We start from the raw sequence: 18,468 nt of genomic DNA on the forward strand, positions 1-18,468 counted from the left end.
ACAAAAGTGTTTTAGAATGACAAAACTCCCGCTGGTCAAGATGTGCAAAAGATCACAGTATAGACAATATCTGTCATGTGCAGGGATAATACCTCAAAGTGTTGATGTAATGTGGTTGTTGACTGATGAAGACAGATGAAAAAGAAAAGGAAGGTGCTGTTCCATCATTGGTGATGATTAGACTGGAATTCTGGTCCTGATACAGACAAACATGTGATAGGACAATTTGTTTAGATCATAAAGGTTCTTTATATTCAAACATGTTCGTAGGTCTGTTGTGTGAGTATAATAAATCATGAATATGCAAAAATAAATACAGTATGAATATTATGAAATGTAAATGCAGGATGGAATGAAGGAAATGAAGGGTAAACAACTAGAGGTGTGATAAGAATTCAATGTACACACACTATATAACCACCAAATTGGAGATACTATAAAATACATAAATATAGGCAGTGGTATATTCATTACTAAGAATCAGCAGTATGAACATGTTTACACTGTGGGTCTGATTTAATCAGTGGTATGGACAAGTCTTACTTTTAAAAGTGAATGATAGCATGTTACTCACCTACACCCTCCTCACTGTGTCTGGACTCTCTGCCGTTGGTGAGACAGGTGGAGGCGGTATTGCATCTGTACTGGCTCAGGTCCTGATAAAGACAGAGGGATGCTGAAATCTCCTCAGAAATGTAAAGACCAAGTGCACTTTCAATCATGGCTGATCTCCTAACAGTAATGTATAGTGGTGACAACATGGTGAACCGATCAACGTGTATTCACTCGGTCTACTGGGTCCATACAATCTCAAGTTACAGTCAGTTACAAAATGAGCCTAAAGTTACTGACGTCACTAGCTGGACAACAGCCGAGAGCAACAGACACAATCCTACTAACCGCTAAAACGTCTGACAACAACATCAATATCACCACCTGAAATGTGTTTGTCGGTCGTTGCACTGATTATACTCTTAGCTAAGGAGCTAACACTGAGGCTACTCACCTGGCTAACAGGAAAGTTGCGAGCTCGGCATCAAACCGCATCTCTTTCCTCTCAGCAGCTTCTCCAGCGGCGGGAAGCCACATCGAGATTTACTCGTGTTGCTTCTTTTCTTTGCCGTTGAACGTGGTTTCTTGTCGGGAGCGGTGCTTCGGGATATAGATGAATATCGCCTTTTAGGAGGTTCAGCCATTCCTGTGTTTCTGTGATGCTAACGTCAACCGCTGCCGGAAGTTGTTCTTCTTCGTGGGACTGAGAGCAGACTTGACGCGCCGCTGACTCACACAGCCTCTAGTGTCACAAAGTGGTATTACAACACGGGTCAGGTCGGTGTTGGCTAGTGAGCATGCGCATTTCAGTAGATATCTGAAATACAACAGATGGAGGTCTTGATCATGACATCATCACTGTGGCTGCTTCACACGCTGTTGATAGTGTTAATTCATTTTTTGAACATTTTAAACTAAAATTCTGGCCACATCTTATATTGCACCTTTACAGCACAACCACCAAAGCTGACATTTAAAAGTAAAGCTACATGTTCTTTGCCCACATTGCAAATTAACTTGCAGTTTTGACACTTAAAACAAAGACATTGAGCTTAACTTGACTGGTATTGACACATTAGATGCATACAAAACATTATTTGCTTTTTTTTAAGTATACTTTTTTGGGCTTTTGTGCCTTTATTGGACAGATAGTAGAGAGAGACAAGAAATGGGGAGGCAGAGAGAGGGGGAATGACATGCAGCAAAGGCTGTCCGATGCGGGACTCGAACCGGGGCCGACTGCAGCGAGGACTGTAGCCTCTACAACATGGGGTGCCTGCTTAGACCACTACGCTACACAACAAAGAGCGTAATCATGCGATCTAACCAACCCAAAAACACAAGAAGCAGCACCCCTGTTCCGAATGTGTCCAACAGTCTTTTTCTAAGGGTGTGAAGCACAATCAGAAGGCTGTAATAACAAGAAAAACAGATCTGTCTTTTCTTTCCCAAAGGATGCAGAGAGGTAAGTTTAGACAGGGATAGATTTTAATATTATCTGCTGTCACATTTCATGTCAGTTGCCTTTGCACTTGTGTGTCGTGTTTGTTCATATTAAGTTTGGTTCAGTGTTAGTCGGATAGTTTTCAGCTCTAGTTCATTTCATTATTGATGACAGGAGTGAAAACATCTGTTGGAATGATTCTGTCTGTGTCAGAATAAAGAACATCACTGAGAGCTGAGAACCATCATGACATGTGCACCTGCACAATGACTCCAAACTGAGTATTAGTTTCTATTCTATTGTTATTTAATGTGAAACGGTTCAGCAGACTGTTTATTACAACTAAGCTGAGGGAATAATGTGTTTTCAGATATCTGTGATCATCTAATAATAAGTGCTGTTTCTTTTGTCTTTTTCTCTAAACTCTACAATAAGACATCGATATGATTTCTCTCTATTATAATGTTTTTTTCCATCCAGCCAAGGTCTGGATCTTTGGGGACACCTACAACATCTTTAGGCTGTTATTTCTTTTCCCCCCCAGATGCTCCAAGGATCCAGCAGATTACTGGCAGTTTGAAGGAGGATTTTTCTTCATCTGCTACGTCACTTCTGGTAAAGATTCATTGACCTTTGTGGTATTTTTTGATTTGACTTATTATTACACTGTATAGTTGTGATTCTGACATACAGACTACATACAGAGACTTAACAATTTCATTTGCATTTCTTCAGTATATTATATTCTATGAGAAATGTAAGAGAATTGATCTGAATCTGAATCATTAAATATTGTATTTAGATTGTGCTTCTACAGGTTTTAACATTACTTTACATACTTAAAGATTAAATGTTAACACAAATACTGCAAGTTGAAGTTTGAGATGATTTAATCTGTTAAACACATAATTTTTACCCAGCCATGTTATTATAAACTTCATATAAGATTCAGGGCTTTAGGGAAAACATCGGGTGCTGGAGCCCCATAAGACCCCCATGTTTCCTGTAAAAAATAATAATGTCAACACTAGAATGAGACACGGTGTGAAACTGTTTCCTGCTCTGGCACTGAATGTCTCTTTCAACACCGCTGTGGATAATAAGCATATTTTTCATATTGTCTGACAAATTGTGATTAAAACACAAACATGAACCTTTCGTGATTCTGTTGACACATATTTCTTCATACTTGTGAATTTCCACAGACAGGGTTAAGCTCCGCCTCCTGCTTCTTTGTGGCACTAATCACCCCTCATACATCTCCTTCCGGTCGGGGGTTAATCCCACCTCCCTGCTGCTCTCGCCACAGAAACAAATGTTACATTGTTTCGTCTCGTGTATAAACACAGTCTCTCTAATCCAGATCTGGTTCTGTAGCGACACAACAGGAAACGGACCGTTGTGATGGAGGTGGGATGACCGGAAGCGCCGCTGCAACAGCTCGACGGAAAAAACACTGAAACAAACGGACAGTGGCGACGTGCGATTGGATGGAAACGGAGAGGTAACCAGACTTGGTTTGTTTCAGCTCATCTCTGAACCAGACTGGCTTCTGATTTCAGACATGAAGGAACTGTTGAACGAGCTCGATCCGTCACTCCTCTCCCGAAGAGAGAGGATGGAGGAAGAGTGAATCGTCACGGCTGTGCAGAGACCGTAGAGCAGGATGTCCTCGGGTCGTGATGATGGAAGTGAAATGAGATTGTTTGTAGTTATCGTGCGTTTCACAGATTTTCCATTATGCACCAGTGTCTGCAGTGACTGAAGCGCCGTTTCTTCCACCTGCTCGATGCCACTTCAGGCTGCTCTCACCGGCTGTAGCTGGCGTTAACGCGACGCCGCACCACTCTCCCGCCTCCCGGCTCGTGCACCGGCTGCTTCCTGCAGCACCACGGACAGCGACCATGACTCGGCTGCGCAGGAAAGCGCTCATCGCACTTTTCCTCTTCACGCTCTTTATTTTCGGGACCATGATGGGACTCAGGACGCTGAAGCCCAGCGACGGCTTCTCGGACATGGCCCCCGGGATGGACTTCATCGGGGAGAGGTCCGACAGGCGGCGGCTGGACGTGAAAGACGTGGTGGTGTCGCCGGGTCAGTTCCACATGGGCAGCAGCGACACTAAAGTGGTTTTCACTAAATCTGACAGAGATTACAGCATTTTCTATGATGTGCACATATTCTATTACCTGTGGTACGGCTCTCCCAGCATGGACAACAAGTACATTCACTGGGATCACGTGTTGGTGCCACACTGGGACCCTAAGATTGCAGCCAGTCATGCCCAAGGAAGGCACACACCTCCAGAAGACATTGCCTCAAGTTTTTACCCTGAGCTGGGACCCTACAGCTCCAGGGACCCAAAGGTGCTGGAGTCACACATGGCCCAGATAGAAGCGGCTGCAGCAGGTAAAATTTCTTGCAACACTGGCTCTGCATGTTGGGTTTGAAGTGCTGACCCCCTAAACCAGGACTTTAGAAATCCAGGGGTCAAAAATGAAGTCTTTAGTTTGTGTGATTGTGTCGTAAAAATATGCAAAACCTTCGGTTACTTTAATGCCAGCATTTGTCTAAGGAATGAGATGGGGGGGCCGAGTGAGTGCAGTCCATCATTAAAGCCATCATTAACCATCATTAAAGTATAAACCAAAATGAGTTTATAATACATCAATTTACAGTGTGATGAAGCAGGGACCAATGAAATACTTCCAGCTGGTACTTAAACGCAAAGAAAACAGGACTATAGACTAAAGGGAGTCATTTTACAGAATATATTTTAGTAAATACAGGGGGGTAACTACTGGGAAGTTTGGGGGAAAGGGTGAAAACAACCTTTGGTCTTACAGTAGAATTAAAGAGTAACTGTATGACGATGTTTCAAGTCCTATAGGAGGATGGGGGTAAGGGACTGTGGGGTTACTGAAAAATAAATAAAGTGGGCAGAACTGGAATTATGGTTCTACTTTTCCTCTAATATTTCACTTATCTTTTGTAATATGTCAATGAACGGGGGGATATGATTGGATCACAGATGTCTGTCAGCCTGAGAAATTAAAACAACTAGATAGATGAGAACAGAAACATCCCACAAATCTTACTCTAACCATGTAATGTAAATACAAATTGTAGTTTCACTCGTTAGACAACATTGTAGTCTGTAAGACTCACTTTACAGATGTGCTCTGAACAGACAGCTGCAGCTACTCCACGGATTATTTATGTCAGATTCATGTTTTCTTGCTTCATTGTATTATTCAAAATACGACAAGTTGTAGAAATGTACGTCAAACATCCAACAAAACAGGACTTGCACTTTCTGAATCACATTCAAATGTCACATCTGACTGCACTCGGGCCAGACTCACCCCCCTCCTCCCCCCCTCTCCTCTCTGTGGTGTTGTAGGGGTGCTGGTGTTGTCCTGGTATCCTCCCGGGGTGGCGGACGACCACGGGGAGCCCACAGAGGACCTGGTTCCTGCTGTCATGGACGCCGCCCACAGGCACAGCATCAAGGTAACTGGTGAGACAACCGGTATGTTTTTTCCTTTCTGATGATTTACTGATTGAGTGAATGAGTTGCCAGTGACAGTGAACTGTGTGGTGCTGCGGGCAAAGATGGAAATGTTCATATATTCAGCATGAAAATAAGAGTCAGAGTCAATTCATGTTGCTTGTAAACGAACATAGTGCTTTAAAGGTCACGTGCTCCTTTTGAACACTTCCAACAGAAATGCTGAAATTCTCCATGTTGCCTTAAGAAAAGGTGAATTGTAATCGTCGTACTTCTGACCCCACAGAGTCGGCGTTAGCTTTCAGGACAGCACGATACAACACTGACTGTTTCTCTGCGGAGATACCACAATTCGGTCAAAGCTGATTTTGTCAATTACGTGTTTGTTTGTTTTGGTTTGTTTTTTACATTAGTATCATTTGAGCAATCCTGGGATAGATATAGCAACAATCAAAATATCAGATATGAGAGAATAAATCAGTTTTGAGCATGTGAACATAATGTTAGAAAATAAGGCCTGTTATAAAATTCACTTATGACCAAAACTATATAATAAAGCCATATTATGTATTGAGCTACTGCATTATAAAACACATTAATCAAGATTGTAGCCCACATTAATGAGTAGTCCTCCCTCAGACGCACATGTGACGAGAGCAGTAGCAACAACAGAGTCCTGGTTACACCTGATAGTCGCACAGAGAAATTAATTAGAAACAATTAAAAATGCTGAAGTCTATTAAAACCTTCTCCCCTTCTCTCTGCATAACAATCTTAACAAAGCACAAATTAAGATCCATGTTTTCCTGTTTTGTTGTTGTTGTTGTTGTTGTTGTTGTTGGGTACTACTGGTCGGCGCAGGTTTTTATTGATGGTTACCATGGTAACATTAGTCAGTATTTATTTTTGTGAAACATTAGACTGATCTATGAGTGAAATGGAGACTGGCCTGACGCTGCGACCCCCCCGGTGTGTGCGGGCCTTTAAGAGCGCAGTGTGTTTAAACAAGCTGAGGAAAGATCGTCGTGCCCTTTATTCAGAACACAGGATGTCTTGCAGCTGCATTTCCTTCTGCTCCACTGAGACCGCTGACTGTGAGGACGTTTTTTCTTTCTACCTCCACACGGCTGTTTTGGATTTTGATCCTCTGACCTCGAAAGCCTGACATTTTAAAGTAATACGGACGTTGCAGAGAGATGAAAATGTTCAGGCTCGTTCCAGCTTTTTTTTTTTTAAAGACTTGAAGTGCTGAGCGCAGACTGTAGATTCAGCATCAGCATCCGTCAGTCTACTTTCATGCTCCTTATATGGAAGTCTTAAACCGAGAACTGGGTCTCTGAGTGTGTGTGTGTGTGTGTGTGTGTGTGTGTGTCGGTCAGACTTACACAACAGTGTGTATCTCACAGCTGACCTGAGGGCTACTGCTCCAGTGTTTCAGTGCACTGACAAAATAGAGGCTGAAGTCTGTGTGTATGAGCAGTCGTGTGTGTGTGTGTGTGTGTGTGTGTGTGTGTGTGTGTGTTGGACATCACATCATGTGACACAGTGATTCCGAGGTGTAAACATCGATCATGCTTCTATATTAAATCTTTAAACAGACACACTGGTGTCACAGAAATCAGTTAGCGACTCACACATGACAGACAGGAGGACACAGGCTGATCTATAATCCCCCCCCGGCCCTCCACCCTCACAAATTAAGCATAGATTGACCCTGTTTGCTCAGTGACACGTTGATGTCAGGACGCTGGCTGCAAACAAGTGAGAAATTAAAACTTAAGTAGAGCAGATTACGCTCTAATGACAAAATCCCTCATTATGCCAACAAACCTCTTTTACTTTGACTGAGGAAGCTTTTCTGTTTTAATGAGGAAGTTACTGTCTTTCATAACAGCTGTTTGAACACGGATGAGATCTCAACATATGAACCAACTGATCGAGTTTTTCTTCCATTTAACTGTCGATACAAACCCAAGGATGTACGAAGTGCAACACGTTAAAGCTGCGAGGGGAAGGTGTGAGGATTATCACCTGACTCCTGACGCTGCTGTCTGAAACTTTACTGCTTCAGTCTCTCCGCCCTCCTCCACCTTCTTTACAGCAACAACAAACAGCTGTTTTGAGCTCAACAGCTCTGATAAAGACAGACAGAGAGCTACGAGCTGATGATGAACATGCAGCTGCTGAAGAGCCAGATGTTTCTCTCAGGTGTTGATGGAGACCAAAAATCACCAGGAGGCGAGAGACACGGCTCCAAGTGGATGCTAATGTTGTTCTCTGTAGACTGGACGTGCAAATAGTCCTTTGTTTGCATCAAAAGAACTGATTAATGCAGCTTTAAAAGATTGAATGATTCTATCAGTCAAACGTCCTCAGCAATACAGAGCTCAACTTCTCCTGGTCACTGCTACACACCTGATTGCATCACAATCCTAAATGCTACTGAAGGCTTCATCCACACTGTGGCGCCTACAACTGAGACTTCTGGAGACGCCGTTCGCCCAGTTCTTAGTGTGAAAACTCTGGGGTTGCGTTGCAGTCTGGATGACGGTCGCTCCCTGACTGTGTCTCATCAGTCCCGACGACCAGCTGAGAAAACAAGCGTTTCTGACCTTGGTGTCTCTTTGCTAGCAGCTGTTGTGTGGTTGAATTCTGCATTTTAATGCTACAACTGTCTTTGCTGTTCCTCGTTTGTAGTATTTTCTGCAACTAACCAACCGCAGAGTGGACAACCTGCTTCCTGTTTACACCTGCATACTTATTATATATACTTATTATCTGACATGGAGCTAAAGCGCTCGTCTGAACGGAGATTGTTTTTGTTTTAAAATGAAAAAAGGATTAGTGCAGACGAAGCACTTCTCCTCCACATCCATCCCCGGCTTATTCAGCCAAACAGGGACAGATTGAACAGCATCTTACCTCCCCGGCCTTTCATGATTTCCAACCAGTCGGAACGGCTGACAAGAGCTGAGCCCGGGCGCCAAACGCCACTGCTGCGTTGCCATGGAAACTGTTTATGAAGACCTTGCAGCCGCTTTTGAAAGATGGAGTGGGCGTTGAGCGTTTCAGTGTTTGTGGCTCGACAGCTCTGTCAATGCTCCGCTGTTCGCCACTGTGCTGCAGTAAAACCTGTTTCCCTCTTTGTGACTGAAGCAAACAATCACGCCACGGTTGTTCCTGGATGACAGACGGCGTCCATCACCCCCCCCCACCCCCACCCCCACCCCCCAGCTCCCGCTACAGAACATAACACACTGTTCTCATGTTCTTCACGTTTTAATTGAGTTCCTCTAAAAAATTCTCTCTTTGCATATGAACTGTTGATTCCCTCTGGATCTCATAAAAACTCTGCAGATTGATTTAAATTTTTAATTACGACTGAGAAGCAACTAAAATGGAGATTTCTGAAACTGTGGGTCAGTGGTAATCCTGTGTTATCTGAACGTGTTGACAGATGAGGAAACTACACGGCTGTGGGGATGGTGAGCATCTGCTTCACTTGGTCCCTGTTCCTCCTCCCTCTCACCTCCGTGTCCTGCAGGATAAACTTAGTCTGCTCTTGTGTCTCTTTCTATCTTTATACCGGAGGAAGAGGGACACAGTCTTTGCCTGCCTGTTTGTGCCTGAGTGGCCAGGCGGGAATATGAGCACATTCCCAATTAAGAAATATGCCACTTGCAAAATGAAATTATTTTTCAAACTTAAAGGGAGTTAAGAGTTTTTAACCACTGGCAATGCTGTAGAGCTCATGTGTTCAAGCATCCGTATTAATAAGGGTAATGCACAGTAATGTATGTCAATAGTGGGTGGTGGTAATGGCCCGATAACAGGAAGCACAAATAGCAGTAAAACCAGAGAAAACTGCAGTTTCTTGAGAATAAAAATGTTTAACGTAAATAAAACTGTGATTGTGAACAATGATAACTCCACTGGGAACCTTTCACTTTAGCTGATGTTTCCTCCAGGAGCAGCTTCAGTAAATTAATGAACAAATCTTTTGTACCAATTCTTTTTCCAGTTTGGTTCACACCAGGTTTACAAAGGTACAGACAGTACTGCCTGCAGGAAGTACACATAGGTTGCAGTGTGAATCCAACACCGGCTCTCTCCTCCTCCCTCCTGTTCAGCTTTTATATAACCGTCTAACTGCCTGCGACTACGGCCTTGAAGAGTGTTAAACACCTCTCTTCACTCGAGTGACAAAGTTTAGTTTGCGTTAAGTGCAGGTGGTGACAGATTGATACGTGTTTTCCCCTCAGGGCTTACAGTAGGTGTACGCACTCGCTGCTGAGACCATTCAGTGCTACGAGCTCGTAAATGACTCAGCCTGACTTCTTGTAGGTGCCGAACTGCATCTTGTGTGTCGAGGAATAAAGGATCTACAGATTCGTCCGTGTGCCAGTGGAACAACAGACTCCTGTTGCGTCTGAAATAGGGAAAGTCAGTCAGTACACTCACATGTAGTACACTGTGTACTCGGTACACTCCCTGGAGTAGTGCATGAATTTGATTGACAGGGTAGTGTTGTCTCAAATCCAACAGTGCCGCCGTGCACTCGCCGAAAATGGCAATCGCAACACGTGGCCTACGAAAAATGTCCACCGTCTGCTTTGCTCACTTGACTTGTCACGTTGTCACACGTTTGAAGATACGCTGGTGGTCCTACCCCTTCCGCTACGTAGCCAAGATGGCGGCTGTTGAGGGTGAGAAGTGCCCAGAGATCCACACTCGCTGTGTCCGGGTGCCTGTTAGCCTGTTAGCTCGTTAGCCTGTAAACCTGAGGATATCATTCCTGATGCGTGCTTTCATCATCTTGGGGTCATTTCTTACTTTATGCTACTGGTTGATAGAAACTTTATGTACCTTACAGCTTAATATTTTGGGAGGATAACAAACAATAAATAGCTTTATTTACACTTGATTCTCATATTTCCTGTTAATATCCCCTGAGCTCTTGAGGCCCAAATGGTGCGCAACATCAAAAACGTTCTGTATTGGTCCACACCAGGTACAAGGACGCAATATCACACTCAAACATCACAGTTCAAGTTTACACTGTATGTTTAATCACTAACAACAATATGTTTTGTTAAATGTAAAGGCATGCCATGCTAACAATCATACATCTGTTAAAGCTAAAGTATAACCTTTTATTAACACAGATGTATTAAATGAAGCAACAGTTTGTAATAAAAGGTCAAATGAGTCCGTCCTGCTTTGTTCACACGCCACTGATCAGCAGGAAAAACCTGTTCCACTTCTCATTGCAGATATACTCTATTAATAATTTGCATATAATTCCACTGCAGAAGCCTGTGTGACAAACGTTTCATCTGCCAGTCATCAAGCGGCGCATGCATTATGTATTATCTACACCCATAAACCCTGTGCAGGTGCTGAGCAACAATTATCCACACAAAGGAAAACGCATCAGCACGCTGCTATACGCTTCGTTCTCCTTTTATGGACATGATTGACGTTAAATCCATCATTTACTTGGTAGTTGTCAGTCATGTGTCGCTCTCACCACTATTTGCGGTTGAGACGTTGTCAGTCCTCGACATGTGAAATGAAAGAATGGGGAACAAGACTCAGTGTCCGTCCGGGACAGCAGGATTTGAATTGGTCTAAATAGAGACATTTTAAAAGCTATAGAATAAATTAAACTTTATTTAAACTTATTTTCAGACTGTGTCTGTGCGAGAAGACTTTGAACCAGAGTCAACTGTACAGGCTATTTTTTAAATTTAGACTCTTCTCAGTCTTGTGTTTGTTTTCACTCAGTAATTCTAATTCTTCATTCACATCTTTCGTTAAGTAAACTTTACTGCAGTGGCCAAATCATTACTCATTACCCAGCAGGAGTTTGCATCTTCAAAGGTGTTTACGTAATCTCTCAGATATTTACCGTCAAAAATAAACAACCCACACATGGCTAAAGGAGCCATTTGTAAGTTTTGCTACTGCTAAATAGCTAGCATTAGCATTAACATTAATGGCTAATTACTTTCCCCATCTAGAAGAAACATTGTAAGTTCAGCATCAAACTTTATTTCTTCACTCACCAACACCTGTCTCCAGAGGTGGAAACCAACACCAATGTTAACTCTCTGCTCTATCTACGTCTTTTCTTCTACTGAAGTTAGCATGCTAGCCAGCTAACCTGTGGCCTCCAATCTGCCCTGAAGACGTAGCGCTGCTCAGGGGACGTATTAAAATCTCTTGTAGTAGAAACGCAACTGATTTTACAAGTAATTTGTAAAAGACAGGAATCACAACTTCCACTCAGGACTTTCAGAATAAAATCAGACCGGAAACAGAATGCAGTTGATGAGCAAGACAGATAAAAAGAATAGAACAGAAAAACAAAAGATTAAAAAGTACATAATGCATAAAAACAATCATTAGCAGCAATTAAAAGCTGAGTTGCACATAAAAGTCTTGAGCCTGTTTTTTTAAACGTTAGTTTGGAGTCTGTAGCATAATAAGTGAATGCAGATTTACCCTGTTTTCATGTGAAGGCGCTGCCTGGTCAGACTGGTGCCTGGTGACCTAAGACATCTAGAGGGTTCATAGAGCGGAAACAAGAAAGTGAAAGGAGGGAAATCCTGACTTCAACTTGAATACAATGATGATGGATATTAGAGGGTGTCGCACTCGGCTCCGACAGAAAGATAATATCCTTTAATTTCAGAGAGCACGACTAAATAATCAGCACGATCCACAGATGATGTCCATCAAAACGAATAATACACTGGAATAACGAACAAGTTTTCATTGTGAAACTCGATGAATAACCTTTTTATTTTTTCAGGTTTCTGTTTAATCGTCTTCTGCTTTTACAGTCGTTTAGCTGACATCCATGTTCAAATGTATTTCTGCACAGGTGGCCTTTCACATTCAGCCGTACAAAGGGCGGACGGACCAGAGCATGCATGACAACATCAAATACATTACTGACAAGTAAGTTGTTTTTCTGTGCGTCCACTTTCCTCTGTGCCACATTTGTTTCCTTTCATTCACCAAAGGGTAAACCTCTGTTTTCCCCATCAGCGACCAGTGACATTAAAAGTCTATTTTAGTGTTTTTGTTTGACCTGAGGTGGGTAAAGACCCGTCGCTGCCCTGCGTCTGATTGGATAGTACTTGGTTAGATTTTGGATTTAGGGTTTTATGGTTGCCCACCTCAGGTTGAGAAAAATAATGCTGGTCAAACATGAAGCCTGATGAGCGAAGATGAGGAACAGGAAGTCAGGACTCTTTGTCTACCTCATAAAATTGTCCTATTTGTATCCTCCTGTCACTACTCCTATAGTGATGTATACGATATGTAAGCTTCATGAGAGAGAACTGGAGAAAGGCTATGAGCTTATTCACATTACATTTCATCTAATAAGATATTTGTCACTGGTCTGAAACATCACAATGTGACTAGAAAACGAGACCAAAGAGTCTCAGTGATGTTTATAATGATACTGGATTGCAGTAAAATCAAAGCCAAGGCTAGAGTGCCATGAGCTCTGATTTCTGCTGCCAGTATTTCACAAACCCACTGTGCTGACCATCTGTATAAAATGAAACAAATATTGTGGAGACAGAAGAGACAACAGTTTAAGTAAAGTATTTTCTGAATGTCTGACACAAACTCAACCTGTGAAAGTTTAGCTGTATTAAAGGTGCCAGATGTGACATTAATATATTTATAATGAAAGAAATCAGACCACAGACCAGATCAGTGGCTTCTGTAGACCTCTAGCCTGGTTCTGGAGTCAAATGTGTATTTTATTTAAAGCTCCTCCAGTGTAAAGGTCTGTGTCCATGTGTAGTGTGATTATAAATCAGCTCTAGCTTCTATATTAATACTGTGAAAGTATCAAAGCCTCAGTCCACAGAGAAATGCACACAGCCTGTATTCAGAAACTGAGCCTTAAAACCAGCCGTCAGGACTTCTGGAACTTTGTGATGTCACAACAAAGCAGTCACCAAGCCCCGCCCACCTGGACCCACCATCCAAACCTTGCAGGATTTGGTTTGAGTGTTTTTACCTGAAATCTGCTTTATTTTTATTGGATCACTCAGAAAACAGTCAGTCAATCAGAAGAGAGGCTCAGAGCCTCCTCTCTTCTGATTGGCTCACCGACCTGTTGTTACTAGAGCTCCAGAGAGAAGCCTGAGAGAGGAGATGTAAAACTACACTGAGATGGTTTCTGGTTGTTAAAACCACAAATATATCCTGATAAATCGATATAAAAGGTCAAGATATAGAAACTTTAAAATTGATTTATTTTGCATATTATAACCACTTCTTCTGTTTTGCTCAGGTATGGAAAACACGGCGCCTTCTACAGATTCAGGTCCAGCACGGGGCGAATCCTGCCTCTGTTTTATGTCTACGACTCCTACCTGACACCACCAGAGTCCTGGGCGGAGCTCCTGACAGCTAAAGGCTCCCACAGCGTCAGGGGCACGCCTTACGACGGCATTTTCGTCGCCCTCATCGTCGAGGAGCGCCACAAACACGACATCCTAGCCAGCGGCTTCGATGGTATGTACACCTACTTTGCCTCCAACGGATTCTCCTTCGGTTCATCCCACCAGAACTGGAAAGCCATCAAGACCTTCTGCGACGCAAACAATCTGCTGTTCATCCCCAGCGTCGGCCCGGGGTACGTAGACACGGCCGTCCGACCGTGGAACAACCATAACACCAGGAACCGGGTGAACGGACGCTACTACGAGACATCCCTGCAGGCAGCTCTGTCCGTCAGACCAGAGATCGTCACCATCACCTCCTTTAATCAGTGGCATGAAGGAACGCAGATAGAGAAGGCGGTACCTAAGAAAACAGTCACCCGTTTGTACCTGGACTACCAACCCAACCAGCCTGGCCACTACCTGGAGCTCACGCGTCAGTGGTCTGAGAACTTCAACAAGGAGAAGGACAAATGGCTGATGTGAACATGGTTTAATTACCCCGGTAGATACGCTGCGCCTCTCACTGTAGAAAGACAACAACTTTATGTTCGTACATGTACTTGTTTCTCTCCGTTACTCTAGCACCGCTGATGAGCTTTCCCCCCCCAAACCTTCACTCTACTGTCACTGTTTTTAATCACTAACATTTTTTGTACAGGTTAATAATGTCACCGCTTGGTCGGATCTACAAGGTCACAGCGACGGATAATCATCGTTTCCTGATTAACAAAATCAGTTCGGTATCTGTTTGAGACGTCGAGAAAGTGTGGCTATGTACAGTAACTCTGCTCCGTAGGGTTTTTCTTTTTTTCTTATTTTCTTATGATAGGAGACTGTTCTTGTTCTAAGAATGTTCTTCCCTGTATTTCCTTGAAGACAAATTAAAAAAAATGTGTGTCTGTTTACCGTTTGGAGAATCAGTGTTTGACATAAAGCGACAGATGTGGAAAAGCAACCATCAGAGATCTGCCCTGAGCTGTAAGGACAGATACTGCAGCTGTACACTTGGTCTGTTTGTGGTGATAACAGTTGAAATCAGACGCTGAAATAATCTCTGCAGTCGATCTTAAAGGAGGCTGTGCAGTATTTAAAAGATGGTACAGAAGACGAGGCTCCCGCTGGGCCAAATGATGTGTGTGTGTGCATTGAGGAATCACACTTTACATCGCACAGCACAATTATAAACCAATTAAGTTATGAAATCAAAAGTTAACAAGACTCTCAAGTAGTTTTATTCATTGAATACAGTTCGGGGTTGGCAGGCTGAGGATGTCAGCAGCAGGGGAAATCAGTGCACACCTCTAACTTAAAGGATAATTCTCCTCCACCTCTCATTTATTGGCTTATTGTACTCACCGAAGCTGATAGCTCGGGCTGCGATGACACTGACAGGGTGAGAAACATGAAACATCAGGCGATCTGACGGTTTGTTTAAAAACAGAAGAACTTTATTCAGAGATCTGAGTGCATCTGAACGGTCCATAACGGTGACAACTATGGTCAAAGTTGGAGTCAAGCAGCAACCTCCGACACTGAAGAAACAGAAGCTGCAGTTCCTCTAACGACCACTAGAGTCCGGCTCCAACGGTGAGTCAATTCCCATAGACTCCCATGTTAAAATGTCCAAATTTACAGCAGAAATAAACATGTTTACAGCGGAGATGCCAAGATGGTGACGGCGGAGTAGCTCACTCTGAGTTTCAAAACCACTCTTTAGAAACCTGTGGGTGACGGGAAGTCAACCTATGAACTGTGACAGAGTTTAAAGACCGCTTGTATTCTTTTATCCCGTTACTACATTTCCCAGGTCCCAACAAGCTGCAACAAACTGGAATCATTAATCTATTCACTAACAAATATTTATGCAAGTAAGCTTATTGGAATAACGAGTAAAGTTAAGGGGATGATGGTCAGGATGGAGGGATGAAATGGGGTTTCAGCAGGAGGGGACAAATAAAAGGCCAAATGGGGGTATATTGATGGACCAGGTGGTGCAGGTGGTGTTGCTGCAAGAAAACTTATGGTAATAGGTTTGATTGTTGGTCTCCGTGGCTCAGAGGTGCTGGTGTTCATATCACGTAACAACACACATAATGTCAGCTTCTGTTTAGACATGGTTTGTCCATTCTTGGTTTAATGTCGGCTAGCTGTTAGCCCCAGGAAAAGGACATTAGAAATTACATTTGAAAAAACAAAACATGTATAATTAGAATATATGTAGGTATAGTTTCAAGGATTTCATAATAACATTTTCATAATGTCTCAAACTGTCACGACCTCTCCCCCAGTGACACCTGATTGTTTGGATCTTCTTTTCTTTATTTTCAACCTTAGTGTGGACGTGGTGCACTTGGTTTCGTTTTTGGTTTTTACCTGGTTCTCACACCTGACCCTCATCTGTAATCAGCACACCTGGCCTCCATCCACCACTCAACTCTGCAGTAATATTAAGCCGACCCCTCGATGGTTGGTCTTCACTCGGTTTGTTTGAGATTGTCTTTATGACCTGCCAGTTTTCTGCCTCCAGGATCTCCTCCAGACAGCCAGCCCTTGTTTGCCAGCCCAAGCCCTCCGGGGAGCTCACCTCCCCCCCTGGATCCCACCAGCCACCATCCCTTTATCTTTTTATTAAAATAAAATACTTGTTTTTTTGGACTAACCGGCGCCTCTCGTGTCTGCGTTTGGGTTCAGTCTTGATCTTTGACGATAACAGGTGCCATAAACTAATGAAAAACCCCATCACATATACTGTTTCTCATACAATAAACACAGTGCACCTGCAGTTTGTGCCAGTACTGTATTTGTACGAGTAATTTCATTTGACCAAATGTAAATGCTGAACATGCATTGTGACTATTATTATATTTTCAGAGTAATCCAAAACTATTCTATCATCTTTAAATTCATAAACCCACAGAGCAGCTTTCAGCGCACAGACTTCACTTCAGTTAGTTTACGAGGGCCCACATGCTCCTGCGTAATTTACCCACGATGCCTGAGTAACTGAGGAGGTACTTACTCAGGCTGCGGGCAGTACGTCCAGTCCACGGCAGGCATTTGGAAGTGGAACACATCAGATGTAGTGGTGATCCAACCGGTGTCAGAGCGGCCCGGCTGCCGCCCTCGTGTGAATGAGAAACCACTGGAGCGCAGCACATCCCTCAGGACAGTAATACCACGCTTTGCTAGCTCTGTCCCCATAAAGCCTGCGCCCATGGAAATCAGGTTAGTAGCAGGCGGCCGGCAGCCCCTCTCACAAATGTCAGACCTCGGAGCAGCTAATCATCGCTAATCTTTAGCTTTCGGATTTAAATAGGGCCTGTTATGCTTTTCTGAGTTCTCCCTGACTTATAGTCTGTTTATATAGATTTTTGTGCATGTAAATGGTAAATACTGGGGGGTCCAGACATCACTTCTGCATCTTCCAGAGGCCACAGCCATCACCGTTAACTCCCATCTCTTCAGAGTGGGAGGGGAACAGGCCGCCATTCAGCTGGTATATTTCTATTTGTATTCATGTAAATTCTGCCTGTATTCTGATTAATTCAGTGACTGAGCGGTAGAGTGAGTTTGATGAACAGTATCTGAAGGTCTGCGATCCTCGACTGAACCCAGCAGTTAAGGCCTCGTCGACTCCATATTATCTTTCCATCACCTCTCAGTTCGTGGCAGAGTTGAACCTTGCTGAAGAGTTTCTACCACTGAGCCTGTACGATCCATCCTGTGAGTTTCGATGAGGGGAATCGTGGTAGAGCAGCACCACCTGCAGGCTTTGATTAGCTGCAGAGCGCTGAGACTGGAGACCACAGGTCTAAACATTTCCAGGTTGAACTCATCAGCTCCTCTGGTTTGATCAAGATGGATGAACAAACACTGGAATGAAAACTCTCTCTCTCTTGAAACGATTCTACATCCGGTGACTGGAAGTCTAAAAAAGGCAAGAAGGGCTCAGAGTGAAGAGCACGAGTCCGACCTGTTTCCTCCCACAGAGATGCTTATTAATCTGCACAAGTTGAGACCGGCTGCCAGTTTCACGAGCACAGACGTGCACGTACACGATCACCTGATATGCATTTCTGCTGCATCAGCGATCACACCATATCTGTGTGTGTGTGTGTGTGTGTGTGTGTGTGTGTGTGTGTGTGTGTGTGTGTGGAGGTTGTTGTTTCACCCATATTTCTTTATGTTACGTAACTTTCTCCTCTGATATAACTTCAAGTGACTGGGATGTTCAGAGTGCTGTTTTATCTTGCGGGGGGGGGGGGTCCCAGGTGAAGAAGCCCATCAAAGCTTCTCCTGTGGGGATCACGGGGGGGTGGAGCCAATCCCAGCTGACCTTGGGCGAGGGCGGGGTTTCACCCTGGATCGGTCGCCACTCTGTCACAGACACAGAGAGACAAACAACCTGCTCTCGTTCACACCTGCAGGCAATTAAGTGTCACCAATCAATGTGTGTGTGCACTGTGGGAGGGAGATGAACATGT

General features: G+C 43.6%; 1 protein-coding gene across 1 annotated transcript; it reads left to right on the forward strand.

Moving 5' to 3' along the window:
* The first annotated feature begins 2,978 nt into the window (after positions 1–2,978).
* Positions 2,979–14,887, forward strand: maneal (mannosidase endo-alpha like). The gene is made up of 4 exons (XM_056400256.1): positions 2,979–4,405; positions 5,400–5,509; positions 12,397–12,473; positions 13,831–14,887. Exons 1-4 carry the CDS (start codon positions 3,901–3,903, stop codon positions 14,465–14,467), a joined length of 1,329 nt encoding a protein of 442 aa, XP_056256231.1. The 5' UTR covers positions 2,979–3,900; the 3' UTR covers positions 14,468–14,887.
* Positions 14,888–18,468: the final 3,581 nt, after the last annotated feature.

This window comes from Seriola aureovittata, chromosome 16 (genome assembly GCF_021018895.1).
Source record: "Seriola aureovittata isolate HTS-2021-v1 ecotype China chromosome 16, ASM2101889v1, whole genome shotgun sequence".
In the NCBI taxonomy this organism is placed as follows: Eukaryota; Metazoa; Chordata; class Actinopteri; order Carangiformes; family Carangidae; genus Seriola; species Seriola aureovittata.